Source organism: Sinohyriopsis cumingii, chromosome 18 (genome assembly GCF_028554795.1).
Source record: "Sinohyriopsis cumingii isolate HCF-2022 chromosome 18, ASM2855479v2, whole genome shotgun sequence".
NCBI lineage: Eukaryota > Metazoa > Mollusca > Bivalvia > Unionida > Unionidae > Sinohyriopsis > Sinohyriopsis cumingii.
Genome location: NC_142978.1, coordinates 5,781,043 through 5,801,976, shown reverse-complemented (window position 1 = coordinate 5,801,976; position 20,934 = coordinate 5,781,043). Strand labels below are relative to the sequence as shown.

Genomic DNA, 20,934 nt, shown 5'->3' with positions numbered 1-20,934 from the left:
CAGATCTGAATCTATGCAGTTTGATTGGAGTAATCAGTAGAATAAACAGCATAGACCCTGATCTGCAAGCACATTATATGATGGCAGATCAGGGTCCATGTTGTTGTCATTTGGACTCGACTTATAGGGGATTCTATTCAGTAGATTAACTTTATTTACTGCGTTTTCTGTGTTGTTTGGTACAGCTTTTGTTATTCATTAATGTATGATTATAACTGCAAAAATGTAAAGCACAAGTCATTTCGAAGATTAAAAAAAATGCAAAACTTTGGTTGTTGTTAATGTGGGGTTTAACGCCATTTTTCAGCACACGATAGGCTTTACATGGCCGCCAGTATTAATGGTGGAGGAAGAACCCGGGAAAACCCCGGAAAGAACCACCGACCCACGAGAAGCTACTGGCAAACTTTCTCACATACCCACATTGGCTGAATCCGAGACTCGAACCGCTGCAGACAGAGGTGAGATGGCAGTGATCCGTAACGAAGAGCGCTTAAGACGACTTGGACACTCAGGGCCCCCGCAAAACTTTAATAAGAAAAACTCTAGCATATAATGCGTCATAAATTTCAGTGCAAGAAATAGAACTTTCTAAAACTTTATGATATACTGTGTTCAAAACAAATTAGAAACAATATTTTTCATTGATTCAGCTACAGTTTGGTACATTGTCATGAAATATTCTTGGTGGCTGAGTTACACAAAGAATATTTGACCATAATTTGCTCATGATGATGGAAGACTCTTTGAGTCTAGTTCTGTAACCTCTGTGAACTCTCCAATCTTTTGGTTTTATTTCTCTCACCAGGTGTAACATTCACTCAACTCCTCTTCAAGAGCAAATTCAATCTGGTCATTTGTGGAGTACCTCTCATTTTAAAAGGCTTACTGCTGTCTGTAACTTTATGTGTCATAAGGTTTGATATCCCAAAATACATTGTAGATCAGGCATGACTACACTTAAAAATCCTGGAGATTTCCTGGGTAATGTGGAGTACATCAGTGGATACTACACAGAAACGAGTGGAAAATGGTCAGAACACTTTTGTGTATAATGTATTGATTTTAAGTGGTCTTTTAGATGTAGGTAATTTTACATATAGCACACAGGGACAACCACTTCAGATTGTTACTTGTCTTGAGTTGATAAATACATACCCTTGTATGTGCAAAAACCAGGCCCCAGTTTCCCTTAAAATATAAAATTTTCTTCCTCAAATTGAAATGTGTAATATCTTCACAAAGACCTCAAGTGTGAAATGAGATAATTTTTGTTTCAATGTTAAATATTTTTTTAAATTTCTAAATTCTCACATGTGAAAATACATAATTTCCATCATGCCATATATTGCTTGATTGTGTGTACCTACAGAAGTTATTTTTGCAGAATAAAAAAAAGCTTTTTGTGTGCTAGAACAATATTTGAAAACTGCATTACTCTCAGAGATGGAAATAACTAGTTGCATGCATAGGACTCACCACGGTTAACTTCTAGGAAGTTATTTTCTAAGTACTACATTATTAATGATGATAAAACCACAGAGTGCTGCTTCACTCAGACAATTTTTGGTCAGATTGGATAAAGTTTACAAAATGTAAAATCAGAATGTAAATTATTGCAACAGTTTAGGTAGTACTAAAAATATGGTATATGGTTGCTGTTGGGAAGTGGTCTTATTAAGTTAATTTATAATAATTTGCCTAAACTTAAGTTTAGGCCATTTTAGGTTAACGTTTGGTGGAGTAGGTTGATCTGTGAAAATGTTGATGTTTACTGGACAATGCACAATGAAATAACTCACTGATAACCAAATAAATCATGGTTCAGATGAGTAAGAGATGAATTACTTATAATACACCTCACAAAGCCTGTTTAGGTGACATTTCATTTTAGCTTGGCAAGATTTTTGTCAAATGTAGGCATGTTTACTCATTTTCTCAGAAAGAAATATGGTTAACAAGTCAAACATGTTGATGATCACATATTCTGATAAAAGTTTTTATAGTATTTAAATTATTAAAACTTGTTTTGTCCTTGAGTAATGTAATGTAATGAATTCATGTATCATTCATGTCATCCTTAGTGATATAAAAAGTGAGAAAAGGGATACATCTCCTGCAGTTTGCTTTACCTGACTATCACAGTTATTTCCCTTTATATTAGTGTTATCTTGAGGCTTGTTCATCAGTTACAACTTTGTCTCAGCTGAGATAAATTCAAACAATTAGATTAGTAAACCATTAACTTGGTTAGACTTTGTTTCAATGCACACTGTTTGCCTTTTTAATCATAAGTTGTATACCTATCTGCATCCTGCCACAGGATTCTACTCATCCTTAGATGTAAAATATCTGGAATTCATTTAATTTACTCGAGTTCTCTTGGGACATTGGTGATGACCTATATGTTAGTTACCATCAATGAATTTGAAACTAATATTCCCATACCTCAAGGGCTCAGGCAGAGATGAAAATTGAACAAAACAGATTGATGAACCATTCAATCCCTCTGCGAATCAAATCCGAGAGTTGATCATTTTGACAACAAAATGGATCAGATATTTCTATTTACAAAGATATACCACAATGCAAGATCTACAGTGATTCCTTAACGTGTGAGCCAAAAGTTGTATGATGATACAAACCAAGATGTAATAATAGAAAGGAAAAGGTCTTTCAACATTTCAAAGCCAATCCAAAAACTGAGAACCTGGATAAATGCTGTACGTACCAAGATAAAGCTCATTGTACCATTAGAGAGTGTATGAGGAAGGCATACTAAACTGGTATGGAGCATGGTACAAAAACTACAAGCAATAATAAAAACAGCTGTATAAAAACATTTAAAGTAATGTGACGGATGGGTCACAACCATATTAAAAAGATCAAATACATTGACCAAAACATTCTCAAGGAACTTCTCATTACAAGAAAATCATTCTGGAAACTTCTTTGATTAAAAAATCTTGAAAGAAATGGTCCTACTAAATTTCAAATCTGGAGAGTTAAAATTCTCGCTCAGTGGATACTTAAGGTGATATACATTCTCAGCCACTGAAACAATTAGCTGACACAGATCTAAATACACTGCTTAACATTTTCAGTAAATTTAGGGGAACTGGCAACAGTTCTTACAGTCTTGGCGAGAATCAACAGTGATACCAAAACTGTAAAGCACCAAACCATTCCATCCCATAATGTTAACAAGTTGTGTTTTGCAAAACCATGGAATGGATATATTATAGACTACAATGATATTTTGAATCCCACATCCTACTATCTGACCTTAAATGTTTATTCTGAAACCAGACTGAAGTGCTCATTTAAGAACCTTTCATAAAAAAAGTATATATAGTAGCAGTCTTATTTGACTTGGATTAAGCTTGTAACACCATATTCAATTGACATAATGATCTATTCAGTCTAAAGATCTGAATACATTGCGTTATTTCCAATTTTGTCAATTATGAACTTGTGAGTGAAAGCAGACAGCAGCTTTTGGAAAACTATCGACAAGAAATTGGATATATATTCGGGCATCATATTGTCTGTCACACTAATTGACATCCAAATTAACAACATAGTACTGCTCGTTATATGCCGAATAATTTTTGATCAGCTACAAAACAAAGAGTATGCATACTGATGCACATCAACTTGAGGTTAGCATAAACAAAATTATGAAAAGGGCAGCTAAATGCATCAAAATTTTGGCATTCAAAAACTTGTGTGCATTTCTGCCAATCATATTCATGATGACCCAATGTTCAGTCTCAACTGGTGTCTTACTCCTGTTGTGGAGGAAAGCCCATTTTTAGAGCTTATCCTAGACCACAAACTAATTTTTCTTCCACATACTGAATACTGATAAATGTATTAAAAAAATCTTAAAGTCATAAGAATCGTAACAAACACAGATTTGGGAGCAGATCAGAAGGTCTTGCTCCAGTTACACACGTCATTAGTAAGTTTAAAACTTGTCTTTCTTTATGTTGTACGTGGATCAGCTTGTAAATCAAACTTGACATACTAACAAGGCCTTGGGCTTTGTTTGATCGTTTAGAACTTCAACCTCTGAAGGTAGTTTGGCAGAACTGTGGCTCTTCAGTTCTGCCAAACTACCTTACAATCCGTCTAGCCCCAGCATATGATGTATTGTTTCAGCCAAAATACCAAACCCTATACATTTAAAAGCCAAACTTCAATCTGTTTGTTGGTATACAAATTTGTACACACTGAGAAACAGGAAAATTCAGTTTTGGAAATATTGAGAATTTCTCTATTCTCAAATCACCACTGTGGCTATCAAAAACATCCCCAAATAATATTTGACCTTTGCGAACTCAAATCTTCAAGAAATCCTTTAAATGAAATCAGAGCCTCATAATGTAACTATATGTACCAGTATGTACACAATTCAAATGATGGAGACAAAGTTGGAGCCATCATGGTAACACTCCATGGCACCATATCGAGCCTACAACACTCCATGGCACCATCTTCAGCCTATAACACCCCATGGCACCATCTTAAGCCTATAACACCCCATGGCACCGTCTTCAGCCTATAACACTCCATGGCACCATATCGAGCCTACAACACTCCATGGCACCATCTTCAGCCTATAACACCCCATGGCACCATCTTCAGCCTATAACACCCCATGGCACCATCTTCAGCCTATAACACTCCATGGCACCATCTACAGCCTATAACATCCCATGGCACCATCTTCAGCCTATAACACCCCATGGCACCATCTTCAGCTGCTTACTGATTTGATCTTAATTCTTACTGCCGAAATTACTGAAAACTTAAATTTAGCTTTAAAATCACATTCAAACTACTCAAAACACAAATTAATCATCTTTTTAGATTTCCTTTTCCACATTAAAAGCCTTGCTGAAACTTAAACCTGACAATCCTTTAATATCCTAGATATTACAGAAACATGCTGTAATCATATAATCTGGGAAAAGTGTTCTTTACTTTTATTTGCCAAATCACATTTAGCTAAAGGGCAATAAAAGTCCAGAACAGAACTATCAAAGTTTCATTGCAGTTGCCTGTTTTGCATGGAAGATTCCATATATTAACAAAATATTATATAAATCAGTATGTTTGTCATAGCTGGCAGAACAGGTGGAATGAAAACTCCACAGTCTCTAGAATATCAAAGCCAATATTGGAGAGTGGCATCCCTCGTATAGAACAAATCGAAGAGATGCAATGGTATTGCACCAGTAGCGTATTGGACATGCATATTTGACTCAGGCACAAGTTACACAAGGTAAATCTCAACCGGGGTAACAATGCAGCAGATTCTTGTTGAGTTTGTCAATTTTCACCACGTGAGATATGTATTTGCATCGAAGTGCTTGAAGAAATGGTATGAGGGCTTTCCAACAGAGAAAATCTTAGAATGCAATTGGGAATACGTTTTATACAAAAAGTTTAAATCATGCTTTTAGGATTTTATACAAGTAACCGTAATTTTTACATGAGTGACTAATCTGTTATTTTATATATATTTTATATTAGCACTTTTATGTTTTATATTTATCTTGAATTAAATTATACATTTATTTGGAAGGCTTTATCTTCCTAAATTGTGCATTTAAGTTTTTCGTTTCTCAAATTTGACATTTTGTTGGCATATTTGGATCAAATTACCTTTACGTTAAACCTAATACAAGTTCAATATTGATCTGTTCACTGTCAGCTTCAAATACAGCAGACCTCAAAAGCACTTAATTTGCTAGTGATATTTCTTAATTTGCTAGTGATATTTCTTAATTTGCTAGTGATGTTTCTGTGCTTGTCATTGTCATCATTGACGGTTTGCTGGTTTTGATAGCTTGAGTGTTATTAAATAAATGTCTGCCTTAGTTGCAAACCCACATTATAAAAAGATCAGTTTACCACTGTCAATAATATGTATGTTTAGTGAAATTTCTACTCAGCAGAGTTTTGTCATTTTCTTTAACCATGCATTTTCTAGCTATCCAATGCAGAATCCACTGGTGTGGTTACAGTATGCTTTCTCTGTGTTTATCTGAGAATGAATGTCTGTTTATTTAACAGTCTTTACCAATATCTATTTCTTTCTACCAGTGTCTTTGTCTATTTAAGTGTCTTTACCAATATCAATGTTGATCTGTCTTTAACAGTCTTTACCAATATCTATTTCTAACAGTGTCTTTGTCTATTTAACAGTGTCTTTACCAATATCTATGTTGATCTGTCTTTGTCTATGTTTATCTTCACAACTTAAACTTCAATCCCCTCTACCCTCCTATCCTTTCAGAATTTGGTAGTATATACTAATTATAGAGTGTTCGTGTGCGAGGATTCCTATCATTTTTTTTTCCTTACACATCATGGGTGATACAATAGAAACTGCCTTGAAAGACCACCCCTTCTGCCCCCAAAAATGGTCTCTCAAGACAGGTGGTCTCTCGTAACAGGTCATAACACAATATAATCAATAAATCTGTGCACAGAGATTCTGGTCTCTCAAAACAGATCTCATAGTAGTGGTCTCTCAAAACAGATCTCATAGTAGTGGTCTCTCAAGACATCTCATAGTAGTGGTCTCTCAAGACATCTCATAGTAGTGGTCTCTCAAGACATCTCGTAGTAGTGGTCCCTCAAGACATCTCATAGTAGTGGTCTCTCAAGACATCTCGTAGTAGTGGTCCCTCAAGACATCTCGTAGTAGTGGTCTCTCAAGACATCTCGTAGTAGTGGTCCCTCAAGACATCTCATAGTAGTGGTCTCTCAAGACATCTCGTAGTAGTGGTCTCTCAAGACATCTCATAGTAGTGGTCTCTCAAGACATCTCATAGTAGTGGTCTCTCAAGACATCTCGTAGTAGTGGTCTCTCAAGACATCTCATAGTAGTGGTCTCTCAAGACATCTCATAGTAGTGGTCTCTCAAGACATCTCATAGTAGTGGTCTCTCAAGACATCTCATAGTAGTGGTCTCTCAAGACATCTCATAGTAGTGGTCTCTCAAGACATCTCGTAGTAGTGGTCTCTCAAGACATCTCATAGTAGTGGTCTCTCAAGACATCTCGTAGTAGTGGTCCCTCAAGACATCTCATAGTAGTGGTCTCTCAAGACATCTCGTAGTAGTGGTCTCTCAAGACATCTCATAGTAGTGGTCTCTCAAGACATCTCGTAGTAGTGGTCTCTCAAGACAGTGTTACTGTATCATGTAAATGTTGTATGTGTGAATATTCCTACCCTTCTGTCTTTACAATTCACTTACTGGGTATAAGGGTGGTAAGGGGACTTTTAAAAGTATAATTTTTGACAAGGGGATGGTAGGGAAATGAGGGTGGCATGAGTGGTTTTGTTTATTAGGGGTTTCACTTCTATTTCATCCTCCTTTGTTTATATCATACACTTTGTTATCAGTCTGGGCAATGGTAAGTAGGTGTTTGTGCTGATCAGTAACACTTCTGTCTCATGTGATACACTATAAGTGTATTTCTGTGTGCATCTTGGATGAACTCGATGATGAACTAAACACACTGATGAGCCCAGCAAGGCCATAGATAGTCATGGAAAAGATGGCATACCACCAGAAGCTGTGGGAGGAAAACAATACAAATACAAAAGGCAACAAGAGCGATTGCAACAGCTATCATGTTGTTTCAATGCTGAGCACCACAAGCATGATGTTTGCTCTAAGTGCCCTAACCTTACTTCAGACCCATGCGAATTGAGGCTACACTGAGTGTCAAAGTGGTCTAAGAGCAGACATGTCCAACATCAACATGATTTTTTAACTTGGAGAACTGTCAGAGAGTGCACAGAACAGAGAAGGCCATACTCTACATAACCTTCATTGTCCTCACCAATGCTTTCGACTTTGCAGAAGCAGATTATTCAAGTTGCCAGGAAAGATAAGATGCCCACACAAAGCTCCTCAGCATGATCCAATTTTTTCTTTAAAACATAAACACAAATTCAGAAGGAAAACTGTACAACCTCATACTACACAGAGCAAACACCAAGATCCACTAAGTTCTGATCCATGACCTGCTCTTTGCTGACGATGTATCAGTGGCAAAACACATAGTGTCTTATCTCCAAAACCTCTCAACCTTGCTAGACTTCAGGCTTACAATCAGCCCGAAAAAGATGTTCAAGAGCAACTATGGATCGAGGTTGTCAGCAAGTTTACAATCATAAACAACCTCTCTCTTGACCCAGAACCCAACTTTAATATTGGAAGGGCCTTCTCAGTGATGTGCAGTATGAGCCGGAGTGTGTCCAATCGTGTTTTCAGCGAGCTACTGTAAGGTGGCGAGTCATGTGCATTATATTTGCATCAGCTTTCACTTTGATGCCTCCAATGCATCCTCTGCATTTTCTGGAAAGGTCAGGATGGTCACACTGTTCAGAGAGTGATGCCCACAATGCAATGGACACGTATATAGAGTTGACCTCTGCGGAAAAGGCCGTCAGGTAACCGACACCTGCGTGCAGAAGTGAGACATCAAGGAACTGAACATCGAAGTAGACAGCTGAAACACTTGCTCAGGACTACAGTCACTGGAGAAATAAGCTCGACCAAGGACTTAAGAGATGCGAGAGAAATCAGTTGCAATTGGCAGAGAAACAAAAGAGCCAGCTGAAGGACAAAATACAGCAGCATGCAATTCAAGAAACCACCTTCAAGTGCACCAGATACACAGAGCTTGTCATTCTAGAGTGGGTTTCTTGTCCAAAAAAAAACGGTTTGTCAACAGACTTCCTTGGAGTACAAATCCATGATTTTGTATGACTGAAGCATACCAACAATCATGTGAGTATTCCTGCTACTTTAAGTGATGATAACATATTAATATATGTGCGAGTACTCGTAACCTGTGCTTTCCTTACAGTCTATGAATGATGGTATACATGTCTGTATATATATTCTCACCCTTTTAAAGGCTGATGACATATCAGACTGAATTTAACAACATAACGTGGGGCTAACTGGGTGGCATACATGGTAAAACCTCAACATTTTTTGTATCTTAACTCGTACCGACTTTCACATCCACATGCAATTATTGATTATTTATATGGTGACTTAGAAACTCAATGTTCCCGGGTGCCACTGCTCAACGAGAACTGTTTTATTCAACGCTGCCGATGCAAATACTGATAAGCAGCACAATATGTAGACATCTTCTCGCTGAAATACTACATGCACTAGCTGAAGACCCGATAGTTGTTGTTGTGGGGTTTAACGCCATTTTTGAGCACACGATAGGCTATGCATGGCGGCCAGTATGAATGGCGAAGGAAGAACCCGGCAAGAACCACTGACACACAAGAAGCTACTGGCAAGCTATCTCTCATTGGCCGAATCCTAAGACTCGAACCCACGCAGACAGAGGTGAGATGGCAGTGATCCGTAACGGAGTGCGCTTTTAGACCACTCGGGGCCCCTGTAATGGTTAGTAGGTGTGAATGCTTGTTAGTCAGATAGTACTAACAGCATGTTTGTTTATGTGTAATCACTCCTACTCCTTTCCTTGGTTAGTAGGTGTTAAGTGGTGGTCAGTAAAAAAAGTGGATTCTGGTCAGTTAAATGAAATGGTGTATTGGGTAGCAGGCATGGTTGTGCTTGTCACTCTAAAGGCATGTTGGTTAGTAGGTACGTGTGAACATTCTTACCCTTTTCAGTGTGTTCTTGTGTTTGCTTATATATGTAAACACTCCTATTTTCTTTGGTTAGTAGAGGCATGTGCTGGTTAGTAGATGAGTGGGTGCTGGTCTGTCTCACAGTAATTGTTGAAAGCACCTGCACCATTTTCATGGATGATGCTGTACAAGTATGTTTGCGTATTTGTGAACACTCCTACACTTTTCAGGAGTGATAGTAGGTGTACATGTTAGAACTCCTACCCTTCTCACTAAATAGGTGCAGGCATTTGTCAGTAGACAGTTAGGTGCTGGCCAGTCAGATGTTTTGGTTAGTGGGCATATGTGAACATTCCTACCCCTTTTCTGGGTGTTAGTGTGTGCATTTGTAAGTACTCATTTACTGGTTGGGTGAAACGTGTTAGTAGAGGAGTGAGCTTTGGTCAGCCAATTCTGCATATTGTTAGTAGGTGTGGGTGCTTATCAGATGGCACTGATAGTATTAGCAAAACTCTCCTACTTCGTTGTTTAATAGGTGTAACAGTTGTAACATGTGTAACAGTTGGTCACTAGATACTGATCAGTCAGCATGTTAGTGTGTGTGTGAACATTATCTTTTTCAAGGTGATAGCACATTCATGTATGTATAAGCATTCCAACGCTTTTTGCTGATTAGAAGGTGTAGATGAGTGCAGTCAATAAAAATGGCACATTGGATAGAAGGTGTGGTTATAACAGTACATTCTCCCCTGTCTGTGTAACTGCCATCACGTAAATCCTATGGATAGTTTTGCCATCACATTTGCCATAACTTCAATAATGCCATCTAACGTTAATCATAAAGGAACACTACACTTCTCATAATCACCCTAGTGCCATCTAATGTTCAAGGAGCACTACTGCTCAATTTCAAAAAAATATAAAACTCGAGGAAATCCCAAAAGTGTTGTCCTTGTAAAATCACATCTTTCTACTCCATAAAGTACATGTCAAAATTTGGACTGGCATAGATAATCCAAGTCAAACTTCCAGATTTAAACAAAAAGGAAACAATAGTTTCAAGTTCTATAAATAGCAAACAGGAATAACGTATTATATACAGTATTTGATTAACTGTGGCCGTTACTGAAGAAACGCATGATTCCATGTAAACATTCAGATTCAGACAAGATGCACATCTTGAAAATCTGCCTATACTGATGGAATTAGTTTGATCAAGAAGAAAAATCAGAAGACGGTATAAAAGATGCAATAGAGCTTGATGCTTCCAACATATATGGAAAATGGCTTTTTAAGTAATCTGATACGAGAAAACGATGTGTCTCAAAACCATTATACAAATGCTGTATTATTAATGATGGTAAACCTACTCTTAGCTTATGTTAGAATTTTTAATTTTGTTTTAGGTTTTACAACTTGTTTATGATTTTACTTTTCCAGGATCACATCACATACAATTCCTATAAGACCATTGTTAAAACAATCATTCAAGTTAGTTTAGCAGAAGCCAGTAGTGATTCTCATATTAGAATCCAAAACCATTTGGTCAGTTTTGACTTGATGTGAACTTGGCTTATGCAAGCAAAAGTGTAACTGTTAATGAAGGTTTCTGTTTATATATTTACCCTGAAAAGATTTATACTTTACCAAATGTGTTTCCAAAGAATAGGTTTAATTTCTGTTTATTTATTTACCCTGAAAAGATCTATACTTTACCTACTGCGTTTCCAAAGAATAGGTTTCATTTCTGCTTATGTATTTAACCTGAAAAGTCTATACTTTACCTACTGTGTTTCCAAAGAATAGGTTTAGTTTCTGTTTTCAAAATACATTTAAAATTGTGTACTTGGAAAAAAGACGTGATGTTTTGTATGAATATTTTCTTTAAGCTTTGATAAAGTTTGAAATTTTTATTAATTATCATCGAGTTGCAATGTTTAAGTTGAAACAAACAACTGACTTTTAACCCCATGCATCTTTCAGAAAGGTGGGGATCATGTTACCCTGTCTGTGGGTCAGAACTTGGAAATGAGATACCCCGTCAATAACTATGGATGGATCTTAAGGACACGATACAGAAACAGACCAGTATATCCAATACAGAGAAAAGGTTACAGTTCTTAGGTTGTGGACTTGCATCTTACCCCCATCCCAGTCATAACAGAAACAGTTGAGATCCCAAACTTGTAGCCATATATTGGTTGAGAACACACCAGACACATTTCTAGTACAGTCTCTAAGGAAGATGTGATGTGATGTGATGTGATGTGATTTTGATTTTTAACATAGCTTTAACAATTTTTCAGTCATATCGTTATGATGTCTGCAATGTGGCAGTTTATAGTGATGTCTAGCACTGGGACATCATGTCACAGACATGTAGCATGACGTCCCACCCCGTCACATTATCCTGACACCAGACCGACCAGTCCTAACACTAACCTCTTAATGCTGAGCGCCAAGCGAGGCAGCTGTTAGTACCATTTTTGTAAGTCTCTGGTATGACTTGGCCGAGGATCGAACCCACGACCCCCCGCATGCGCTCTAACCACTTGGCCACTGGAGTGGTTCTCTAAGGAAGAAGACTTGCTCTTGGGTCATCACTTGGAAACTTGAGGTCCCCAGCCTACAACTAAATATTGACCTGAAGGGCACAAGCAAACAAAATTAGGCATGTCCAGCACAGACCATAGGTTTTGTTCCTGTGGTTGGGAACTTGACCCTGGCTTACAACAGGGAAATGTTAAGATCTCCATCCTACAACTATATGAACGTGTAAAACACATACACATACACTGGAAATGTAAAGAGAAGTAGAGGTTTAACATTTAACAACAAAAATGCATTGGAGCATCCAGACAAATGAATTCACATGATCAGTCCAAGTAAAAAAAGAGGAAGATATTCAGTATATTGGCTATGACTAAGGAGTCTGAAATCATGTTATTTTCAATTTTGTGAGGGAATACTGGTTTAGATTGAGAACTTGGCATTCAGGAAAAAGGAAACCAATGTAGTAGTATCAGATAATGTATTAGGAGTGCTCTATCAATATCATGAATTTCTGAGAGAGTAACGTGAAAGGTGAAGCTCCATTTGCAATATGCACAATGGAGAAAATGTTGGAATACCTCTGTTACTTTCATGTACTGCTCAAACTTCCTTGCATACTGTACTTGTGAAAACTGTACATGATCTAAGCTCACACAGCTAATCAAATTAATTGCCCCCATGTGTTAGAAAAATTAGCCTGAATTAGTCCAACGAACACAATCTTTAGTAGTTATTAAAATAGGGAAACAAACTTTGCCAAACTAGACAATATCAGCTTCTGAAAGTGCATATAATGAATAACCAAATACAACAAATGTCACTGGCTCTTTTTCTTTACAAATCATTTCAGAAGTTGGAGAAGTGAAAATGACCAAGAAGAGTTGTTTGGTAGGTACACATCTGAAGCAAGGCCAAGCTGTATACTCTATAACCCAAATTACACCAATCAATCATACACCAAAATGATTTAAAAGTTATTTTAAAAGCACCTACAATATAGTCTTTTTTTAAACAAGCAGTGAAGAAAATCTTTAAATATCTATGCAAAATACAAAACTTCAGAGAGTCACCTTAGTGCGCCTAAAACATGATTTTCAAAATGGCCACAATGTCACCCACATTGGATGTCCAAGTAGAACCATTTTCACTTAGAACCAACTTGACATCATAATGTCTTCTGGTGAAACCACTGTGTTGATATAGCTTTCAAGATCACAGAAGTAAAAACTAGCTAATGGAAAATATAATGAAAACTACAAAGCTGAGAAACGTTTTTTTAAATGATCTTTATTATATAGTATATTATGCTACAGTTACTTACCACTATAAAACAATCATAACTGGTCACAGATGGAGGACAAATCTAATAACGGATGAACAGATTACTGGATATAATTAACAGCACCTCACAGAGGAACATGGGTCACTATGAAAGCCAGAGTAACAGTTATGGCTACCATATTAAATAATGCTATACCAGTTATCTTTTTTAATTCATTCATTACCATTTTTAAGAATCATAAATATTCAGGAAAAATCTGGAAACACTTTTCCAGTTCAGAAATTTTGGGTTGCAGCTTCACAAGTTCTACCTTTTTAATGAAATCTGTACTTTGGGTGTTAATAAAATTAAACTACTAAACATGGCACAGAAAACATGCTCTGGAATGTAGCAATCCAGCTATAAAACTATTTCTGTATTTTCTTGATATGTCTATTTAATTCATGACTGATTAAGTAAATTAGACTTTTGTAATCATTGATCTAAAATACAGATTTATCATTTGCAGTTGTTCAAATTTTAACTAACTTGCAAGGAATGATATATACAAAGGTATGAAACTTGATAAAAATTGCTGGAAAAAAAACTTATCCATACTCTATTACAAACATGATGCATTTTACAATTTTTTTCAGAATTAGACATCTCCATATCAGAATCAAATGTGATAATTTCGACCTGCTTTATTTTGATTAATTCACAGTTTCTGGTAAAACAAATCCAGTCTCTGGTAAAACAGTTCTTTTGAGTTGTTCAGTAAGAAAGACTTATTCTGACTCTAAATGTCTATCATAAATACACATGGAACCTAGATGTATCTTATTGCTATTTAGCTCCCACAAGCTTTTTGAGAGCTGGGGTGTCATAAGACTTTGGTCTCTCAAGGGGAAGACCAAAAGCTCTATCCCATATCAGTGATGCCATACAGCCAAGGGCTCGTGACACTCCAAACAGCACAGTGTAGTAGTTCATCTCCTTCATGCCATAGTACTGCAAGTAGACAGCAATGATTTATTTTGTAGAATGCAATAATTTCAAGCTGACAGCAATGAGCTATTTTGTAGACGGCAATAATTTCAAGTTGACAACAATGATTTATTTTGCAGACAGCAATAATTTCAAGTAGACAGCAATGATTTATTTTGTAGAAAGCATTAATTTAGAGTTGAAAACAATGATTTATTTTGTAGAAAGCAATAATTTCAAGTTGCCAGCAATGATTTATTTTGTAGACAGCAATAATTTCACATTGACAGCAATGATTTGTTGACATAAATGATTTATTTTGTAGAAAGCAATAATTTCAAGTTGACAGCAATTATTTTGTAGACAGCAATAATTTCAAGTTGACAAATGATTTATTTTGTAGAAAGCAATAATTTCAAATAATAATAATAATAATAATAATAATGCTTTATCTATAGAGGGTGACTCATTAGTCAAGGACTATTCTCCCTTGAGGCCCTCTAAGGAGAGTACAACAATGCACATTATATGAAGATAGAAATAATTACTGTTTATTTTAACATGTTTAGTATAAAATACTAAATTCCATTATCTATTTGAAACACATACATGCTTCATGATATCTCTTCTTAAATACTCCAATATTTTCAGCAGATTTCACATGTAGTGGGAACTTGTTCCACATAACTGTACCAGAGTATTGGATGCTCATTTTAAATTGTTCTGTTCTTGGTGTTGGTGGTAGGTTTCCATGTGATATTGATCTCAATTGGGTATGTGTTAAAAAAGGCCTGAGTAAGTCCTGAAGATACTCTGGTGCAGTTCCATGTAGACATTTATATAAAAGAACTGCCTTGTGAAAATCTATCCTGTCATATATTGTGAACCATCTGAGTTCTGTAAATAATGCTTTTGAGGGATGATCAATAGATGCATCTAATATTACGCGTGCTGCTCATTTCAGAAGTTTATAAATCCTGTAAAGCTCAGATTTAGCAGTTTCCCCATACATTTGAACAATAATCCATTGTTGGAAGAATATATGACTTGTAGTATAGATTTCGAGTTTCCATAGGTAAATATTTCTTGATTCTGCTGAGTAGGGCAATTCTGGATGACAGTGTTTTACAAAGCTTATCAATATGGTCATTCCATAATAAATTATCATCTATGGTCACACCTACAAGCTTTTCATGTTTGACATTTTCTAATGGATGATTATTTATTGCAAGAGATAGTTTTGTGTTCCCTGACTTGTGTAGCTTTTGTGATGTCCCCAAAATCATAAATTTTGTTTTATCTTCATTAATTATCATCCTATTTTGTTGTGCCCAGTTTTGGACTCTAATAAGGTCGGAGTTTAATCTCATTTGGATAACTTCAGTATCAGAACTAGATGTATACAAGGTTGCAACATCTGCAAACAAATCTGTATTTGTGGATTCATTATTTAATGGTAGATCATTGATATAGTTAAGGAAGATGAGAGGGTCCAAAATTGAGCCTTGATGGACCGCTAAATGAATTGCTAGAGTTTGAGAGCTAATATTGCCAATGCTTACTTGTTGAGACCTTTGGTTTAAGTATGATCTAAACCAGTTTAAAGAAGGATTGTTGAACCTGTAACAGTTCAACTTTTGCAGCAGAATTTCATGATCAACAAGATCAAAGGCTTTCTTGAAGTCAAGGAAAACAATCCCAGTCATATGTCCATTATCCATTTCCTTCAGCCAAAGAACAATTAATTTGGTAAGTTCTGTTTGGCACGAGTGGTACTTTCTAAATCCTGATTGCGCTTTATGAAATAGTATGTTTCAAAAAATGTATAGACCTGAATGGCTACATGCTTTTCAAATCATTTTGACAATACAGGTAGAACTGATATTGGCCTGTAACTCCCTGGATCCTCCTTTTCTCCTTTCTTAAAGATAGGTGTAACCTTTGCACATTTCAGTGTTTCTGGAAAATTACCACTTAAGTTAATGATATGTGTTAGTGACTTTGTTATTACTGGTGCAGCAATTTTAAGAATTTGTGGACCAGTCCCATCCAATCCAGAGGATTTATTAATATTCACCTTAATTAGCATATCAAAAACATCAGCTTCACTAACATAAGCTATTGAAAAATAATTATCAGGAATTTTAGCCCTTATAAATAAAAGAAAAGCATCAAGTTCAATTGGGTTGTTATTTATACAGTTACTCGAGACGCTTATGAAGAAACTGTTGAACATTTCCACAATGTCTTGTACATATGTTGCTATATCATCATGTTGCTTTAAGTCTAGGGGGAAGACAACTGTTCCTGGGTGGGTTCAGCGCTTTTAGATGCTTCCACAATGTCTTGGTACTCTTACTTTCATCAACAGCCTGTTTATAGTAGTTCTCTTTTGCCTCATCTATCAGGTGCTTAGTTTTATTCCTCCACTTTCTCTAGCTTTTCATGTCTTGTTTCTTGTGGAAATTATCTCTTAGGTGCCTAGCCTCGTTGATCTCAGGGGTAATCCACTTAGGTGTAATTTGGATGTTTGACCCTTTTTGTTTTAATTGGGACATGCTTGTCTAAGGCTGCACTGAACATCTGATACCATTTGTCTAAGGCAGTGTTAGTCATCAGCTATATTGCAGACTTATTGCAAGGGTTTGCAAACAAAATCATTTAAGAACATTTCCTCATCAAACTGTTTAAAGTCCCTGTATTATATTTCAATGTGTTGACCATTTTTACACGATTTTGGAACAGGTCTAGTTATACAGACTGGGTAGTTGTCACTCAGTGCATACACTGGCACATTAATTTTACTTATGTTTTCAGGTTTATTAGTACAGACATGATCAATGATAGTAGTTTTTTTTATCTGTTACTCTAGCAGTTGGGGTGTTAATTAACTGAGTAAAGTTGTAAGTTTCAGAGTTACTTATCTATGTTAATGGTGGAGTTTTCATGTAGTCAATGTTAAAATCACCTAATATGATAGCTTCTAAATCTTCCTTTAGTAATGCTTTTTGAATTTGCACCTCAAATCTATCAATCCAATTAGCTGTGGAACTAGGTGGCCTGTAAACTGAAAATAAGAGTATTGGCTTTGAGTGGGCAAGGGCTACTTCGATCCACACAGCAATGATTTATTTTGTAGACAGCAATAACTGCAAGTAGCAATGATTTATTTTGTTAAAAGCAATAATTTCAAGTGGACAGCAATGATTTATTTTGCAGCAGGACAAAGTCAAGATGCTGTCAAGTAGCAAACCTGCTACTTCTGCTTTACAGTCAAGCAGACTTGTAAACCAGTCTAAAGGACTGGTATCAACTATACTGTTTAGTAAGCTGTCACATGCACACTCAACTGCTACACCACTCTCACCAATGATCTCAAAATTCATCCAGAATTTCACACCAAAATCACCCCTCAGTGGTCCAAACAATGCTGTCACCTACTAGAGCAAAAGTTGTTCTATCCTGCAGCAGCAGTGAAAAATAGCTTCTGACAAGTATCAAAACAGGTATTTCTGCTGTGCAATCAGGCACACATTTTTGAGTAAATAAACTAGGCTAGTAAGGGACATCAAAAACACCGGAACACTACATTTGCAGCAACAGTTTTGAGGAATACCCTCAAGTTATATTGCTTTACTTTCATATTCTTTTCTACACAAAATATTTCAACACTTTTAAATAATTGATACTACCACCAAAGCCTACAAGCTGTCATACAAATGTCTAGCTATTTTATACTGCAATGTAGGCAGGGTGAAAATACAAGTCAGATGGAAAAGTGAGAACTAATTCTGTATGTACTGCAATCCACTGAAAATCTTTGTTAGTTGTTGTAGTTTCCACACCTATGCTAATGTTATTGACTCTGCCACTAGCTAAATATGTTACTGGTAAAAAGTAAACACCTGTCCTGGTAATTATTTCATAGTACCATAAAGCAGAATGCTGAAGAAATGAACTTCTGTCAAACAAACACCTATTTCAGAGACCATTTCCTTGAGGCTACTGCTCAAAACAACTGCAACTGTAAGTGGATAAGACAAACCAAACATTTTGTTGACAGGCACATCTAACAGAAACCTGAACTTACCTGCAATAAAACACCACTGTGTGCATCCACATTGGGCCATGGGTTCTTGGTTTTGCCTTGCTCTAGGAGGATATCAGGTATAATCTTGAACAATGCTGAGACAAGTTTGAACATTGGATCATTTGGCAGCTTCTTTAGGGCAAATTCTCTTTGGCAGATGTAGCGAGGATCTGTCTTGCGCAGGACAGCATGGCCGTATCCTGGTACAACCTGGAAAAATGTCAAAATATAAAGGTTTACTTTACAAGTAATAGAGTTAAGAACAAATCAGTCAAGGAATATGTAGACTGATATTGTATTTCTGTTAAACAGAAGAAAATCAAACGAGAAAGCCACAAACAATAAAATTAACCAATGATTACATGGCTCACCTCACAGAAGATGTGTGTGTGTGATCTGGATTTTTAAAGTAGCTTTAACAATTTTTCAGTCATATCGCTACGATGTCTGCAATGTGGCAGTTTATAGTGATGTCAAGCACTGAGCATCATGTTGCAGACATGCAGCATGATGTTCCACCCAGTCACATTATCCTGACACCAGGCCGACCAGTCCTAACACTAATCTCTTAATGCTGAGCGCCAAGCGAGGTATCTGTTAGTACCATTTTTGTAAGTCTTTGGTATGACTCTGCCGGGGATCTAACCCACGACCTTCCGCATTGGAGGCAGACACTTCAAAGAAGATGTGGTAGTCTTATTCAGTCACTGTAAACACTACCACACAGAAAATAAATTAGACTAAATTGATTGACAAAAAAATGCTGGCTCCTGTGACAGCATATAAAATATATGTACATGGGCGGTGGTAGTGGCACAGCACAATCCTTGTGATATAGTAACAATTTAAAGTTCATATTTAAAATATAAAGGGAAACTGTTGGAAAAACTTGGGCATGATATAACCTGGCAAATGAAAGTTCCTTCAAATAAAGGCTGCAAAATGTGCAGGTTAGAAATTGCTAAACTCTTCAGAATGATGAACAGTTTTTACCCCAAAATATTAAGATAAAAGTAACGTAAAGGTTCTTTAAAAATTACACAAATAAAACAAAATATTCTGAAGTACTAAAATACAGGATCAACAGTTGTTATAAAAATCAACTTTTCAAAAGTCAGATTCTTTTCTGGCCAAACACGATTGAACTGAACTCATTCAATCTGTTTTTGTAGTTTTCTAAGTCATCACACTTGAAAAGAATGAGCTACATCATTCAAGTGTGTAAGCATTACCACACAGGTCAATGTTCACCCTTGAGGAAGAATGCATTGGGAAGGTATATATGTCTTATACTTGAACAGCACAATGCCACCTTATCTGCATGACTTGCTCTGTATGAGTGATGCTACTCTGCATTGGTGCTTTAGATTTCTCAATGGTGGAGTTTTTGTTCCACATATTTTGTCTGACATAAAAACATACTAATTGTGGTTTGTGGTTTTGCAGGTTTAACATCCTTTTTCGGCAGAGTACGGGCTATTAATTGCTCCCAGTACATTTGGTATAGAACAGTGGTTTCCAACCTTTTATGGCCATGACCCTAAAAATAGCTTTTTTGAGCCACACATCCTGGCGATCCTCTGCAACCTCCATGAATGTCCTTGTGACCCTGATTTGGGTTGTGACCTGGTGATTGTGAACTGTTGGTGTAGAAAAACCAATGACCCACAGGAAGCAACTGGCAAGCTTTCTCACATACTAACACTGGCTGAGGTGAGACATCAGTAATGTGTAAAGGCAAGTATCTTAGACCACCTGGTCACCTGGGGGCCTCCATACTGATCGATAAAACACATAAAGTTACTATATGAGCTCATTTATATAAAATCAGTCACTGTAGTGTAGATTTAGCTGTCTGATCAGGTCTCTTGTTACCTGTAATACCAATGTGAATTAGTAGCCAACAGTAAAGTATGCTTTTTTGAGACTAGAATCTGACTTGAGGTAATGTAGTATCATCAATTTTCGCGGTTTTCGTTGTTGCCCCAAACCATGAATTTAGATCCCCAATGAAAACTGAGCCACATCTGATGATGACACCCCCACCCTGTTTTCTTAGTGTTTCATTCCTAGAGATTAACACAGCTACTAGTATTTGATAAATCAATGTCAATACTGTAATATGTTAAATAAGTATTAGCTTTTACACGTGTTTGTTTTATTTTTTATCTTAACCTCTTGAAACAATATTAATCATTTTATATTGTTTCAATGCACACATTCGATAAGGTATCCGACAGCTGCAATTTTCACTCAATGCCTTCAATCGATATCTGAGGTATGTAAGGATAGAGAGAAAATAGAGAAAAAGCATAAGGTATTCAAACAATAGGAAAAATGAAATTGAAAGACAAAATAATATAAAATAACAGTATATGAAAATTAAATTTAATAC

The 20,934-nt window shown here is 36.4% G+C and overlaps 1 protein-coding gene across 1 annotated transcript in view; it reads right to left on the bottom strand.

Moving 5' to 3' along the window:
* Nucleotides 1–13,468: 13,468 nt before the first annotated feature.
* Nucleotides 13,469–20,934, bottom strand: part of LOC149776007 (putative citrate synthase 2, mitochondrial) — a 36,270-nt gene continuing 28,804 nt past the window's right edge. The window contains exons 9-10 of the mRNA XM_089941525.1: nucleotides 18,540–18,749; nucleotides 13,469–14,473 (exon numbers count right to left, since the gene is read on the bottom strand). Coding sequence (XP_089797651.1) covers nucleotides 14,309–14,473; nucleotides 18,540–18,749 — 375 coding nt within the window. The 3' untranslated portion in view covers nucleotides 13,469–14,308. The remainder of the gene's footprint in view (nucleotides 14,474–18,539; nucleotides 18,750–20,934) is intronic.